The sequence below is a fragment of the Saccostrea echinata genome, unplaced genomic scaffold (genome assembly GCF_033153115.1).
Source record: "Saccostrea echinata isolate AGI-Se365-2 ecotype Australia unplaced genomic scaffold, CSIRO_AGI_Sech_v1 ptg000030l, whole genome shotgun sequence".
NCBI lineage: Eukaryota > Metazoa > Mollusca > Bivalvia > Ostreida > Ostreidae > Saccostrea > Saccostrea echinata.
In genome coordinates this window covers 7,902,639-7,920,430 of record NW_026889779.1, presented here as the reverse complement: position 1 = coordinate 7,920,430, position 17,792 = coordinate 7,902,639, and the positions used below count along the sequence as shown (strand labels likewise).

The 17,792-nt window shown below is 33.9% G+C and overlaps 1 protein-coding gene across 1 annotated transcript; it reads right to left on the bottom strand.

The window, feature by feature from the left end:
• Positions 1-897: 897 nt before the first annotated feature.
• On the bottom strand, positions 898-14,416 carry LOC133196283 (large neutral amino acids transporter small subunit 1-like). Its single transcript, XM_061332200.1, has 10 exons — positions 13,912-14,416; positions 13,530-13,655; positions 10,319-10,418; positions 10,175-10,219; positions 7,261-7,384; positions 7,032-7,135; positions 5,386-5,482; positions 5,130-5,279; positions 1,364-1,541; positions 898-1,180 (listed from the first exon to the last, which is right to left on the bottom strand). The coding sequence occupies exons 1-10, from the start codon at positions 14,411-14,413 to the stop codon at positions 1,110-1,112; spliced, it is 1,497 nt and encodes a 498-aa protein (XP_061188184.1). The 5' UTR covers positions 14,414-14,416; the 3' UTR covers positions 898-1,109.
• Positions 14,417-17,792: the final 3,376 nt, after the last annotated feature.

Sequence of the window (17,792 nt, the reverse complement as noted above, 5' to 3'; positions counted from 1 at the left end):
TTCTGTCATATTCCACTTTCGTCCTCCCTGATCGCAGGGCCCATGGATTTCACAATTTTAGTAAATGGCTCATTGCTTACCAAAATCCTGCCAAAATGCAGTTTGCCTGGAGTTCAGATGTTTGAAGTTTTATTGATTTTTATGGTTTTGGTCACATCCCTCACGAAATTTTTCTATATGGACATTCGTAACTTTTTTGCATTTCTGTAGGAATGGATGCATTTCGAGTGTATCAACGTCTCCGCAAAATTTCAACCAGTCTCTCGTGTTCAAAACAGTGCACAACTTATAAACGTAATAAAATCAAATGGAAAAACATAACACACTGCTGGATGTATTATTAGATATATTTAACGTACAAAATTTTTGCTTTCATCCCCAAACTTTTTACTCTTTTCGCATGATTTAAAAAAATGTTCATAAATGTGATGTCTGCCGTCTTGCTCTAGAAAAAGTAAATACTGTAAAAAAAAATCTTATTTTTTCATTGAATTGATTGTTTATTGTGGATATTATATATGTTTGAAACTTGTCACTATCTAGGGTATATCGCTTTGCATTCATAATGAAGCAGAAGTATTTTTTTTTTTTTGTACAGAGCAACTCGGATGAATTAACAACGTGAACCTATTATTCGGTTGTTTTAGAAAACAGGTAATGCATGAAATGGGTATAGTACCAAAGACACGTGCATTTTTTTTTCAATAAATGGTTAAAAAGGAAGATCAATTCCAAAATTGTCTTTGAAATGTTCTAGATAATAAAACCAAAGCAATGCTGCATAACATCCAAGGGCAATACATGTATAAATTCAACTGCGCTATCCAGAGTGAATGTGAGTTTCCAAAAGGCAATCGACGCAAGTTTACTATGAAAAAAAAGAAGTGACAAGTGAAAGAACACAGATATCCCTTTAATTTAACAAAATTCAAACTGAACACACCCATCAAATGTATAATAAAGACATTTTTTATGGACCAAAAAAAAACAACAACACATTCTTCTACATTATAGATTCTTTAAATCAATACATGCCTTAAAAAGAAAAATCGTTTACATAAAAACAATAAGTCTGGAAATTTATACATGTATATAAACATATATCAAATCTACTTCCATTCTTCGTTCTTGTCCTGAGGAACAACCAGAAGGATTTTCTGAATGAAACATGTTGTTCGATCTAAAAAAAAAAAAAGCAACAAAACAATGCACATATGAGTACCAATGCTTTGAGACTGATCCTAAGAGATATTAATTTTCAATTCCTGAGTTTTGTTTTCATATCTTTATACCCAGTTGCTGCACTTCGCCAAATAACAGCGTCAACATTATGTCGTTAACGATAGTGCTTTTTTGTACTCACGTATCACTTCTGAAATCTCGCGAGGTTTTGTTCTCCACAATACACCTATAATGTAAAGAGGAATTCCGGCAACGATAAGGATGACTGCTAATAAGCTTTCTGCAGGCTTCTGTAGACATGTTAGCACTAATATCAGAAGACTCGAGGCTAGCAGAAAAATTGGCAAGACGAGAGGAAGCTGGAAAACAAACCACAATCAGCTATGATTTACAATAAAATAACAAGATGTGTTTGTGAAACACTGATGCCCCCGTATGACAACTCACTGCCAAGGTTAAAGTTTGTCAAATTCTAGGTTCAAGGTCAAGATATCAAAAATGTTGGTACCCAAAGAAAATTCTTGCCACAAAGAATATACAGGTATAATACGAAACCCTAACACCAATAGTTTAAAAGTTATGACAAGGTTAAAGTTTTTAGAAAGTAGTCAAACTCTAAAGTCAAGGTCAATAAAATGTTGGTACCCGAGGGAAGGTTTTGACACAAAGAATACACAAGTGAAATATGAAAGCCATAGCAAAAATGTTCTCAAAATATGGCTATGGCTAAACTTGTTCAAAAGTACATCAAACTCCTAGGTCAAGGTCTTGAGATAAAAAATGCTGGTACGCAAAGAAAGGTCTTGTCACAAGGAATAAACATGTGAAATTTGAAAGCCCTAGCACTAACCATTCAAAGGTATGACAAAGGTTAATGTTTTTTTCAAAAGTAGGTCAAACTTCGAGGTCACAAATATTGGTACTCAAAAATAGGTGTTGTCACAAGAGTTACACATATGAAATATGAAAGTCCTAGAACCAACCATTCAAAAGTTGGGGCCGTGGTTAAAGTTTTTCAAAAGTAGGTAAAACTCCAATGTCAAGGTCAAAACATCAAAAATGAATCTTAAAGTTCATCTGTTTATTTGCCTGTACTTTCCCCCATTTGTCACTATCCCCATACGGACTAGACAAACCAGTGATTCTAGAGCATTATTTCATTCTCCCTCACATTGACCTCTCTTAATCTTTGAGATTATTTAACGTACAAAGATACAGTATTTTTGTCCCATTTTACATTTATCTATTATTTAAAAGTCTACCTGACCATTAAAAGCTATGAAAGTACTTTTTTTATTAAATATTGTAAAAATTTTGTGTAATTCTGTTATTCAATTGACCTTTTAAGTTTCATCATTTTCAGTGATTATCTATCATACGTGAAAAGCAAAAGGGAAAAACTTCTTTCAGTAGAAATTAATAAATTGACCAAAGGGTACAGAATTTCCAAACCTGGTAAAACGCCTTTCTTATTACAACTTTATATATTCTGCTTGCCTCCTGGATGCACAGGAGCAAAGAAGCTTTTCAAAGAAATAATCCATTATAGATTCAATGTAGCCATACCCTAATACCAGGAGCCAAGATATTCACAACTTTGGAAGAGGCACCTTTGCTCATAATAAACGAGCACTTAGTATGTTTCCTTAATAACAATGGGCAGAGAAGATTTTAAAGGAAATTATGCCTTTCTACTATATATTAAGAAGAGCCTCACCCTAACACCAAATAAACCCCTGACCCAGGATTATGAATTTCAAACTTTTAAAAAATATTCATAATTTTGGAAGAGACACCCTTGCTCATAATAACTATAAACTTGGTTTATCTACTAAATACCCAGGAGCAGAGAGGAAGATTTTCAAAGAAATAATGCGTCTTTACTAAATAATCAATAGACCCCCCCCCGCAGAAGAACTCACCCTGAGGCCACAAATTTCACAATTTTGGAAGAAATCATTTTAACCATACACAGTAAAACTCGTTTAGTAAGAACACGGATATAGCGAAGTTTTTTTTAAAATCCCCGGCGAAATTCCTAACAAATCCTAGGAAAATATTACGGTTATAACGAACTCTGATATAGCGAATTTACGGATATAGCGAACTGATTTTCTGTCCCGTAGTGGTTAAAAATAACGAAAATTAAATCTTTTATAACGAATTTTCAATATCTTAACATTCAAAATATTTAACTGACATTGTTTTTATAAGTATTTAGATTTGAAATTCCTTTCATCAGAAATATTAAGTACGCCAAGTAAAATTTTGTATCTAATACCTCCAAGAACATATTTGGTAGAGATACTTGAATGAAAAGATGCATATCGCGAATTCGTTATATATACTTTAACGAATTCGTTATACGGATATAACGAATTACGGATATAGCGAAGTGAATTCACAGGTCCCCAGGACTTCGCTATAACCGAGTTTTACTGCACCTAGTTTATCTGCTTTATATACAGAGGAAAAGAAGATTTTAACAGAATTTATGCATTTTTACTATACAGGGGCGTTGGCAAGTATTTGACATTGGGGAGGCGAACTTGATCCAAAAAGGGGGGGGGGGGTCCTAAGCAACTTTTTGTGACATAAACTAAATATTTGAAATTTACGCCAAAATCTTGACATTTTCCCTATTAAGTCAATAGTCTAGATGTATTTTCTGATTAAAAAAGAACAATTAAACATGCAACAACAAAAACACATTGTAAGTATAAATAAAACAAAACCTGAATATTTTTAAATGGTTAAGAGCTTTTTTCCCGAAACGGCATAGAAGAACTTTGAAGGATTTACATGTATGACAAGGTAAGGATTAATTAAATACATATAGTTTTCTATTATAGTATAATATTTAATTGTTACTTGCAGAGAGAATGCATAATTATAAAATTTAAAATAAACAAGGTGGTTAATATCCCTCATAATCCCTCCATTTTTGAAATGCAGAAATATGTATGACATTATAAACAAATCAACTGAAGTTGTTTTAAATAGTAACATTTCCCAGTATTTTTATTAGTATTTTGCTTTAAAATAGCTTACAACTTCGATTCATCAAGGATTTCAAAACATCAATCGACCAATTAATTAGACAATGAACAGGTCTGTTTAATATACGCGGGGGAAGATGTCAGGAGGGGGGGGGGCGCCTCCAGTTCTCTCTCAATTTCTCCACTTTTTTTCTGAGAATAGTCTTTTTGCTTAAGTTTTGATAAATAAAAAGTTATTCATTTAGACGCTACTTGCTCCCCCTTTTTTTCATACACACTTTTGTTAATTGCTGTTAGGTCAAACTCGGGCAAATTCCAGCATTTGAAAAGAAAAAAAATCCGGAAACTGTGTAATCAAAAGCTTTCACACTTTGCCACTCCATTGACCACAGATTACCGTTATTCTTGCCGCTCAATTGACCACAGATATTGCCATTACAAATTTTGTAATTCTGTATTTTTCATTTAAAATTCATTTTTCTTTCTGTCTTTTTTTTGTAAAATTATTGGGGCGGCGACCGCCGCCCCTTTGCCGACGCCCATGCTATATGATCATTAGAGCCCCACCCTAACTCCAGAACCTCTGACCTCGGGGCCATGAATTTCACAATTTAGAGGGCTCACTGCTTATTACAATCATGCCAACAGTTTGAATGCTTGATGTCCAGGAGTAAAAAGATATTTAATAATTTACTCTCATTTTGATGGTTTTGACCCCCCCCCCCTCTAAGGCCCCTGTTATTTATGTTTTTGTGTCTGCACTCTGAGAGTTAAAAAGGAAATACATGAGGGGGAAAACAAAGCTGAAAATGTTCAAATATTAACGACGACGGACGAAAATGGTTAGCAACAGGTCAACTGAGTGTTATACTAAATATGGTCATGACATCCTGAAATCATCTTGGTAAATTATAACTATTGTAGTTGCATTATTTTCGTTACGGTTACCTTAATAGGTCTAGGAAGTTCTGGTTCCTTGATTCTTAGGTAAATCTGACCAGCAAACACACAAGAAAGAACAATAGCAAAACCAAAACCCATCATCTCAATCAGAAAAAATATCTCCTCAAAACTCTGCATAACCAGTGTCAAAATTAGCTGAAAATCACAGACAATATCAATCAAAAAAGGGGGAACATAAATACACCGTATTAGCAAATACACGTATGCCGAAAACTTTGAATATTTGCATTTATATACGTACAATGATTAAAAGAGATGGCGCAGGGGTTAGAAATTTGAAATTTATCATGGAAATTATCTTCGGAAGATGGTTGTTCCTAGCGCCAACGAAAAACAACCTGTAAGGGAAAGAAAATGGGTTTAAGTCATCAAATATTTAAGAAAGTCAACGCAGACCTGTATTCGTCATATCAATACCTTGTATTGATATATCATATCAAGACCTTGTCAGCAAAAACAATACAAATCTGTGAAAGGGGCATAAAACACGGACCGCTGGAAATTCCAGAGGTGGGATCAGGTGCCTAGGAGAATTAAGCATTCCCTGTTGACCAGTCACACCCGCCGTGAACCCTATATATTGATAAGGTAAACGGAACATTCCGTAGTCAAATTCAACACAAGACAAAGGCCTAGCAATTGGTAAGAAACAAGTCAGCCAAATACGACCCAATGATGTATGTTATATTTGCTAACAAGGTCATTGTAACGACCTAGAATTTATGAAATGCTGACTTTAAACGAGGTTGTTGAAATCCCTTTAAGATCAACTTATCTGTCAGTAGCATGTCTCGATTTAAAAATTGATCGTATTCGGAGCATGCTCTTGAGTATAGCAACAAAAAAAGTTGGGAGATGTAAACATCATATGCAGGTGATAGGAGTTATTACTTCATAAATAAGGAAAGTTGACGATAGAAAAGCCTCATCTCGTTTGTCATACAATTTTGTTGTTAGTTCGCTCTTATCGTCTATAGTCAGTAAAACATCCAAATATGAAACAAATGTTGCAAACTCTGTGGAGTCTTTTATTTCAAGTTCACTGGGATATATCGAATCGACACATGAATGAAAGTAACTATTGTTAATTGATAATACATCGTCGATATATCTAAATGTCCAGTTGAAGGCCACTGCAAACGTTTTGAAGTTTTTGAATGAATTCTGCTTCATAGGAATATAAAAACAGGTCGGCTTATAAAGGAACACAATTAGTACCCATCGGAAAAGCCAACAGTTTGTTGGAAGACCTGGACTCCGAAGATTACATACATGTTGTCAATGAGGAACCCCAGCATTCTTTTAATATCAACTTCAGAGTACTTGTGTGTAGAATCAGAGTGATTTTTAACGAAGTAATTTTTTTGATGACCACTCACAAGATAGGACAATTTTCGACTTCCATTTTTATTGAAGAAGCTGTTGTTTATCATATCAAAAAGTATAGTTTTTTAATAGTGAGGAAGGACTGTATTAAGTGTAGAAAAGTTGTATGTTTTGATGTTATTGACTCTTGAAAAATTTAGCGAAGTTAAATTTTCTAAACACTGAATTGTCTAAGGATTTTTTCTGTTTGTCTGATCATGACAATGAGTACACGGCGGGTGTGTGTGACCGGTAGACAGGGGGTGCTTACTCCTCCATGGCACCCGATCCCACCTGGTCTGTGTTTGCTCTGCTCCCGATTTACATTGCTTTACATTGTTTCAATGGACATTTATGCTTGATTACTGTACATTATCTCCATATTTCATGACACAGACAAAATGACGTGGGAACCACTTCGATCAGAATGCATCATATCAGTTTTTGGTACAGGCAAGCAAAATGTGCTATGTCTATCGGGTTAAAACAAGCACTTTGATATTTCATTTGCATGTTACAAACCTTGACATAGATAAGCAAGTTCCATTCATAGACCCCATTACTGAAATAGCGATCAGGATCGGCATAATCCAAGCAATGACTCCTACTGTCTGCTCAGCAAAAGTCTGCAGAATAAATTAGATCAAGTCAGGACTAAACAGTCTGGGGGAAGGGGGGATAGAGAGAGAGGAATGACTGTTATGAGTATATGTACTAAGTGCACAGACTAAAGATGTTAATCCTGACTTACAACAGCCACGGCAGACGATCTTAGCATTTCTGTTGGCGTCAGGACCGAGAAGTAGGCGATGTTTGCAATAAGATATACAAGAGTCACGATGGTCATCGAAATTATAATGGCTAATGGTAAATTCCTAAACATAAAACCAAAAAAAATCATAGATTAAAAAGTTCATCTTAAACAATTTATTATACAAGGAGGGGTTCAGTCGTGTATCAAATGGAAATTAAAATACTATAGTAGGGTGTAATGGTTACATGTATTTTCAACGAAACAGCCTGATTATATGAAAATATCAAGTAAAACAGCTTTCAAAAGCAAGACTGATGTTACTATGGAAAGAATGTGCACCAAACACTCTAGAAAGTATAGGTCAGATGCAGCATCCTATGCATGACTGGTAGATGGTCTTGCAGATAGAACGTTCTATCGTTAAAATTTACTGTCCTACGGACCCGGTTTTATATTATACTTTCATGTAAATTAGTTGAATCTGATTCGTCGAGAAACATTTGTTAAAAAACAATATTATACTTTCTTGTAAATTAGTTGAATCTGATTCGTCGAGAAACATTTGTTAAAAACACTATTACCCGTTGAATGATGAAGCCACGCCCTCCAGCGTAGCAACAGTCAACATTGCTTGACGACGGGTGATATTCCAAAAAAACAGTGACTGTGCAGAATTTATGCGCGCAAGGTTCACCGTTATATGTATTTGTATAAAACATTCAGTATAATATAATAAATATTGCATGTAGTTGAGTGTAATATTGAAAATTTTCACCCCTCGAAAACCATTGTCAACCTCGGCTGCGCCGCGGTTGACAATGGTTTTCTTGGGGTGAAAATTTTCAATGTTACATTCTACTACATGCAATATTTATATAATATCATTGGCGAGGGCTTGTCCCCATCGTCGGAAAGTCATGGCCAATCTAGTCATGGCCAATCACGCTTATAAGCCTATGCGAGATTGGCCGTGGGTTTCCGACGATGGTTTGTCCCTAGACACAGATTATTCTAACTAATGGTATAAGTAAGACGTAAAATGACTAAAGAATAGGATCTATTTAAAAATATTATACTGAATGTTTTATACAAATACATATAACAGTGAACCGCGCGCGCGCATAAATTCTGCGCAGTCACTATTTTTTTTAATATCCCGTCGTCAAGCAATGTTGACTGTTGCTACGCTGGAGGGCGTGGCTTCATCATTCAGCGGGTAATAATATATAAATATTGCATGCAGTTGAGTGTAACATTGAAAATTTTCACCCCAAGGAAACCATTGTCAACTGAGGCGCAGCCGAGGTTGACAATGGTTTTCGAGGGATGAAAATTTTCAATGTTACACTCAACGACATGCAATATTTATTATATTATGCTGAATGTTTTATACAAATACATATTACATTGAACCTTGCTTGCATAATTTCTGCGCAGTCAATATTTTTTTTGAATATCTCCCGTCGTCAAGCAATGTTGACTGTTGCTACGCTGGAGGACGTAGCTTCATTATTCAGCGGGTAATAGTGTTTTTTAACAAATGTTTCTCGATAAATCCGATTCAACTAATTTACATGAAAGTATAATATAATATAATAAATACTGCATGCAGTTGAGTGTAACATTGAAAATTTCACCCCTCGAAAACAAATTGTCAACCTCGGCTGCGCCTTGGTTGACAATGGTTTTCTTGGGTGAAAATTTTCAATGTTACACTCAACTACATGCGATATTTATATAATCTTTATTCGAAAATGTAGGTCCGAGTCAACAACAAGAGCATGACTATCCTTAGCATATTCCTAGATGCATCATTCCTCCAAATTTGCATTTTTTAAAAATTTGATCCCTGATCCATTGTTTACTGAAAAGTGAAAGAATCTTGAACAAAATTTATCATAAAAAAGTATATGATAGAGACATTATTTTTTATTCCGATAACATTTACTTTTCAAAAAGTCAATGATGAAAAAATAATGCCTAAGACTTTGGTGATGAACAGTTTGACGAAAAATATGGAGATTGAAGACCTGCAACCTTAAAAAAGTAGGTCATGAGTAAAAAAAAAAATAGGAAACAAAAGAAACAAAAGCAAAACAAACAAAAAACAAAAAAAACAAACAAACAAACAAACAAAAAAAGCCTGCTTCCTTATTTTAATGTTTAGGCATTCCGTGGTACAAATAGGGAAATGTACATGTACATCTCTTGACCTATCATCTCCCTTTAAACTCAAACACTAGAATCAATATTTTAACACTTCTTGACAATTTTTTTTTTCTATATTGATTTATGATAATTGCAACATGAGCAGGTGGGTTTTCCTTTGAGGTCTACCGTACAACACTAGGACATGCAACACGAATAGCATGGCCAATTTTGGAGCACAGTACATAAAAAGGGAAATTAAAATTTTTTTTAATATGGATAATTTTTTAACAGGGTGCAGAGTGTTATGTTACACAGGAGATTTATCAATATTACTTAAATTTGAGGTGACTTATATTGGCGGGTCCTGGAATTTCATAACGGGGGGGGGGGGGGGGGGTAGAAGGCAGGGGGTCTGGGGGCTGCATTGAAGCCCAAGTATGTCCAGAACAAAACCCTAGTGGGGGTCCGGAGGCAAAGCCCCCGGAAGCTGACGAATTAATTTTATCAATTTATGTACTAAACTGAAGGTAAATCCTTGTTATACAAACAAAATTTCAAAACAAAACAAAATTCAAACGGGGGAATGCGCACCCGGCGCTGGATCCGCCTTTGGCTTAAAATTTACATGTATTTATTATTTTATATATACACATCCATTCACTGTAGAATCTTATTAAATGTCAGTGTATGGCAGGGATTAACACTTTGTCTATGATCATTTGTACACCAATGATACTGTACAATCTGATACTACAATTACCTATGTGGATTGATTACTTCATCTGTCAAGAAATTCAGATAGCTCCTGAAATTCAGAATATATTTATTAAATGTGACGTTCTGCTTAAGTAAAAAGGAATAAAAACGGTAACTTTCAGTTGAACTTGATCTTAGGAAAACTTACCATCCCCCAAACGCCCAAAACCCTGAGTAAAATGAAATGGCAATGGCACCAGCACTAAAGTCGCTGCCGTCAAAAGCTTTGTTGAAATTTTCAACTTTTCCTTAAAAAAATTCAGATTATGTTATAAAGCAAATGAATTTAATTAAAGATATTTTGACCCATTATAAATATGAGAGGACGACTGTGCTATCAACAATAGCCATTTACCAAGGATTCAAAATAGGCTCTGTTGAACTTGCGTTATTTTTAAACAACAAATATGGAGTGTTTCCGTCGGAATCCCATCTATGACCGTGTCAAGTGGACTAGATATTCAGGATGACTACGATTGTTTAGAACCCTGGCACTTAAAAATTTCTAACAGCTAGCCCCTTCAAAAACATTTCTGTCAATTTCCTCTAATACTTCTACTACGACGATTCCTCTTCAAATTCTTACAAACGGAAATGTCCACTATTGTCAAACTTGAATGAGATCTAATTGCAGGGGAACCATCAAATAGAAACGTGTGAGTGCGATCTGAGCCCCGGATTCTCACTTTTGTGTATTAAAATTGATTCAAGGACCAGGGCGCATGAGAATAAAATATAAATTATCAAGAAAAATGTCAAGTTTTAGGCCGATGCTAGACATCAATTTTTAAAGGTCACAAAAGCAGTTTTAAAATATTGACTACGTATGTTTATCCTAACTATCCTTTCTATAATATTCATTTAATGATAACAGCGGATGCTCGTCTAACTTATCAATCAACAATTTATCTAGACAAAACGTATTCATTGCATTACCGATTTTTGTCCACTTATAAGTTTATACGTGGTAAGTATGATTAGTGTTCTATAGACAACATACATTTTAAACATGTAACACTAACCAACATACAAACGAACAAGCAACAGGTCCAAAGTGATCTTATCAAATATTCCTCATCAGAAAACAAGTCATCTCTTTGGAAATTCTGTTAAAAAAGGCGATTTCTGACTCTTTTTTCGCAGTTGATTATATATTGATGAATTAAAGCCTTTTATCAAAAGCAGTTCTAAAGCTAAATTGTTCACGCTAGTCTGTAGCTCGCCGATTTGAAAAAAAAATACATCATTTTTCCCCCTGACATGAGAGGAATCTCTTGTGAAACTTTGCATTTCAAATATGTGCGAGCCCCATTCGATATGGTTATTGAAATTTTACTTTTTAGTAAAGTTTAATGTCACTGTCATAGATAGGGCTCGGACGATACAACTTTTTCCTATATTGATACGTATCACGATATTTGAGCCACGATACGATATGTATCACGATATGTTGAATTGGTTATAAAATCTTTTTGGGTTGAAATGAACAAAACATTTCTTACCAAATAAGAATAATTATTCAAAGAAGTTGTATATCTGTTGTAAAACAAAATTATTCTACACAAGTGGTGTTAATTATTCTGTATTTCATATTTATATTTATAATATTCATTTTATATATTAAACCCAAAATGTTAAGCAAAGAAAGAAAAATATGTCAGATTTTTTTGGGTGATATTTCGATATTTCTTCATACGTATCGATATGCGTATCTTCATCAATCAGAATCGATATCTCGATATATCGTCCAGCCCTAGTCTTAGAGAAGGGGCATTCCAACTTGATTTGTTTGCATCAGGTTGGTGCAGACATGAGCGATCAGATGCAGATATACAGTAGAACCTGTTTAAGCCGACATCCAATAAAAACTGGAATGGTGTCGAATATGATAATCGATTTGAATCGACTTATGGTATATATATCTAATTATATTATACTATTATACTGAAATATCTATTGGGATATTGTTTGGTTGAATATTTAATGATTGCTTCAATTTATAAAATTGACGGAAACTATTTGATGGTGCACTTGTATGACCCCTCAAGTGTTTGTTGATGAAAGCTAAGTTATACAAATCTGCAAGAATGTAATCGTAGATTTCGTAAGTTTTCGTATCTTTCTATTCAAATGTTTAATTTTTTAAATCCTTGTTTATGTCTTTTCTTCCTTATAGATGTCGATGATTTATTGTGAAAATTTAATTAACTATTAACATAGATGCTCTCTTATGAAAGGAGTGTGTTTCTCCCCTTGGAGGGCCCTTGAATGTAATTTGAAAGCACTCCTTTTCTGACTTTCTGGTTGATAATAAAATGCTAGAATTTAATAGCAAGTTACAGTTTATATTTAAAAAAATATTTAGATACATCATTATGTATAGGTCTTATAGGTCAAATCTTCGTCATAAACTGAAATTGTAATAATTATTTAAATACACCCAAAATAAAATTGTCATTATTCAACAAACAAGAAATGATTTACAAATAATATTTTGAATTCAAGGTGTTCGTGAAATGTTGCTTAATGAAACAAAAAAAAATCTATTTAGGATGACCCAATTAGTTACATATCCAAGTCCTGGGTAATGGATAATATACCATCCAAACAACATGCATTTTAACAGCTGTACCACCCTGTAAACATCTTACAGTGTATTGTTCATTGTATATGTTCTGTATATTGTAAAATTCAATGAAAGAGAAATAAAATCATCATCATTGAAAGGAAGTGTGTGATTCTGTGTCAACATCACACTACGATCCACTTATATATAATTATACAAAAGAGCAAATTCGGTCATCTGAGGAAATTCTCCGGGATTGATATAACGTACTCAAATATTTATGACACGTGTCAATCTAGAAAGTAAAGTCCTCGGGACAGTTGCATGATCGGTTTCATTTCCAAGATAAACATCCCATAAAATAAAGGACAAACGAGTGCTTGTAGGACAAATGTCTCAAGTCTGCGTTTGAGGAGTCTGGTTGCTTCCTGGCCGGCCTTTGGTTCCACGTGTTCTTCGGTGCATGCAGGTTGTCCTTGCTATTTTTTTTTTAATTTTATCTGTCGGTATCACGCTAGAAAACCCTTGCATAAACTGGGTTTGACCCTCAAGGTAAATCAGGGGGGTCAACGACAAGATTCGTGTTGATATTTATGACTTATCAGTAGTACAAACATAGCACTCTTAAAGTGTCCCATAGACTCTTAGTGTCATCGCGCAACAAAGATAGGACTTTAAGCAATGCATTATATAACGGACCACTTATCAGATTACATGTGCGTACACTTGAACTTGCAATATGCTGTGCATGCATTTTGTGCAAGTTGTCACATTATTATATAAAAATGCTCACCTTGACCCATGGAAACGAAGCCGATGATTATGATGAGAAAGAGAGCAAGTAGCTTGCTGGCTGTGATAACAACCTGAATCTTCGTGGCCCATTTCACATTGACACAATTTATCAAAATTAAAAATACTGAAATCAAGAAACAAATTTCATCTATAATAGATAGTGAAACAGGTAAAAAGAAAATGCAATTTAAAAGTTGTGAAAGAAAACAAACAGAACGCTCTCATAAGATTTCAAAAGTCTGTTTTTTCTGCAAAAATATAACACTAAAGAAATGTCCTTGCTGTATGATCACAGAAGCAAGTTTTAAAAGCTAGTTTGCAACAAAATGTTATAAATGGTTGTAGAATTGATTTATATTATTTTTACGACATTTTCATACCTATTACAAGGGCCGCGATCAACCTTATGCTAAGAATTGGAGGATCGCAGTCCAAGAAAAATGGACGAAGAATATAAGTCGCAAAAATAAGACATGATGCTGCCACACAAACTGGACAGATGATGATAAAATTTATCCACATGGACAAAAAGGCGGGAAAGTCGCCGAAGGCTCGTTTAATGTACGTGTACTCTCCGCCGGATTCTGGAATAGTGACTCCTAGCTCGGCATAACAGAGTGCACACAGTGCCGAGAATACTCCACAAACACTCCACATAACACAGGACATTCCTACCGATTTCACATTCTGTAAAATGCCGACAGGAGAAACAAAAATACCAGATCCTATTATAATGCCCACTATTATGCAAACAGCATGAAACAAATTGATTTGTTTTTTTAATTGCACTATTGTCACTTTGTTTGATGACGCAGTCGTCAGCGAAGTTGATGACGTTTTCACCATTCTGTTCTTGGAAGAGTCGCCGTTTTGGAGCAACATGTTTGTTTTTAGGTCTCTTGTCTTGGAAGATGTGTCGCAGAATAAACATAAAATTCCTTTATATGAATGCGCATCTAATGGTTAATTTTTAGGTGGATATCGATTAACAGTAACTGATCCTTTCATATCTCGTTAGAAAAAAGAATCTGCATTCACGCCTGGAAAACACAATCAAATTTAATATGGGTCCGGCGAGATAAAATGTACGTTAACCCCAGAGAGTTTAAACTTGTAACACTGACCGTTCCACTGAGATGGCAACTTTTATGTGTCCATAGCTTTTGTAAAGTATACACCATTCAATGATTGCATCACCTCAGTCGTATCGAATCGACCCCGGATCATGCACGGCGTACCTGATAAGCACTCCTGAACCCAGGAGTTGGGACATGCCTTAACTGTGTGATTTTATTTGTAAATCTGTTGAATATAGTAGACTTTTCAAAGATGTATTTAAAAACAGCGATTCTTTTCACTTCGTTAATCCATCTGTATAAATTTATTCATTTTTTTATTATCAAAGTTTTTTAATGATCACGAATTTTAACTTCTTATCGAATTAATATCTGCATTGTATTGGATTTCATTTGAGGAAATTAACGAGCACACATTTTAATATTTTTGTTTTGATTTGCTTTTTTTTATTTTTAAATTATCATTATTTTTGTCGACTAAATTTAGGATCTACAAAGCCAGATACGAGATGGTAAAACAAATTAACGAATTAGTATCCCGTTTATAGCGAGTTATTTGTTTCCTTATAATGAGTCAGTATCGTTTTCGTGAGTTAGTTATCTCGTTATTACGAGATAATAATTGAATTTATAACTCTTTGTAATTTCATATAGTAAAAATCGGAGTCGAGTCGATAATAAAATCTGTTCGTCTCCTCGAATTGTGCATAATATGTCGTACAAACGACTTAATAAGTTGTAATCACGAGTTTTAAAATGAGTCGTACAAACGGCATACAATGAGTCATACGTACGGCATAACAAGTCGAAATAACAAGACACTATGTCGTAATACGAAATACTGTAAGTTGTACGTGCGAGATAATAGGTTGTAATTACGAGATAATAAGTCGTTATAACGAGATAATTAGATAATAATTCGTAATAACGATATAATCAGTCGCACGAACGACATATAAAGTTGTTATAACGAGAAACTAGCTCGTAAGTCGTAATTACGAGATAATAAGTCGTTCAAACCACATACACTTAGTTATATGACAGTACCCTTACACACACAACACACACATGCAGGCACTCACGAAATAGATTTTTCACGTTTGGAATCTTTCATTTACACATACTTGGTATTCTCTCTCTGGTTAATGATGTACATTTAACACCCCTCCCCCCCCCCCCTCCCCCGGAGAATTACCTAAATTGCTTGTTAACAGAATATGTAAAATATTGAAAGAAAATTGTACTAATTGTTATTTTTTGGAACCAAAAACAAATTCAAACTATAATTTAATAATTTAAACATATTTTATTGAATAAATCAATAAGGATCGGGAAACAGGCAAAGTCTATACATACCCTCTCCTTTTTTTTTATTTATACATAATTTTATTCACATGAAGTGAATGGGATTAGGCAGCAGGCATAGCCTATTTTAGCCCTCTCCCTACAGCAAGGTCAAGGTAAATACACTGCATAACATCAATTAAACAAACATTTAAAAAATGCGAGGAAAAAAACGGGAAAAAAAATACAATGAAGTACCGGTTTGGAAAAATTGACAACAGTTATATATACATTTACATGACAGTGTTCAAGTAAAACGTTTTGTTGCTGCTAAATATGCATGTACTGCTTCAAAAATTTGTATATTAATATTGAGTCCATGATCAGGACTACCATATAATAATAATTTAAGTTCAGAAACCTGATTAGAGTCAATAATATTTTGAATTCTTTGAAAAAGTATATCTCTATAAGATGTATATTTTGAACAAGCGAAAAAGTAATGATAAGCATCTTCAACAGAATCAATACAGTGTTCACACATTGGTGTTTCTGATAAACATTGGCTATATAAGTCTGCCTTCATATTACTTGCATTGTTCCTTAACTGACAATGTATTATATTGTATTTTCTTATTCCAATATGAAATAGTTCATTACTTTTTTTACAAAAATAAGAATTCAAAAGACTTTTGAATGATGATATTCCAGAAGCATTTCTAATAAGATCTGGCAAGTTATTCCATAGTTTAACTGTTGGTGGAAGGAAACTTTCCATGTATGATGTAGTTCTAATATGAGGAATTTTAAATTGTGCATCACTGGTTCTAAGATTATAGGAATGATTTGATGGGCGATAAGGCTCAATCAAATCATGCAAATATTGAGGTGAATAGCCATTTATAATTTTATAAAACAATATCAATTTATGAACCTTCCTTCTTGTTTGTAAAAGATCCCACCCTAATTCATCATGCAGTTTTGAACGAGGGGAGTTACATCTTAACCCAGTGATAATTCTACCTGCTTCAACTTGAATATCTTCTAAAAGTTCTGAGTCTTTTTCAGAGCAATTGTCCCAAACAACATCGGAATTTTCTAAAACAGGTCTAATAAATGCAAAATATATCTTAACAAGTGTTTTCCACCTAACCTTATACTTAAGCATTCTGAGGATATTTAGTCTTTTTGTAGCTTTTTCATGAATTGATTGTATATGCAATGTCCACGTAGCATCTGTTTGAAAGTGTAGACCTAAATGGGTATGAGATATATTCTGAATTATGTTTGGACCACGTTCCCCTTTGATAGGGGGATATACCATGTTTTTACGACTAAAGTCCACGTTAACAGTTTTGTTTGGATTAAAATCAACTAGCCATTTATACCCTCTCCTTGTATAATAGGTCAAGACAAAGACAGTAAATAATAATATTTGTACATGATAATAATACTAATAGTCAAAAATTAAGATTCACAATCATGTATCATTCCTCAATATCGTATTAAAAAAAAAGATAATGACCCCCTGATAATGTAAAAATTATTTACTTATTGTTTCAGCTTTTATATAAGTATCCTGAAACTGTACATTTAATATTATAGTATTTGATATTAAAATATTAAAATATTATTAATGTTAAAATATACTTAGTTTATTCTCTTAGTAGATTTAATAAATTCGTGTACATATGAAAAAATTTCACAGTTCAAATTCAAACTATGAATATAACTCAGACTTCTATGTAAGCAAATGAATCTTGTATCTGCTTATCTTAATGGCAACAGCAAATTCTCCATGGCAACAATACAAGAAAGATATTATTCAACAGTTGTAAAAGAATTATTAAAATTGCGATTATGCAAAATAAACCATGTCATATTATTGTTTGAAATAAGCC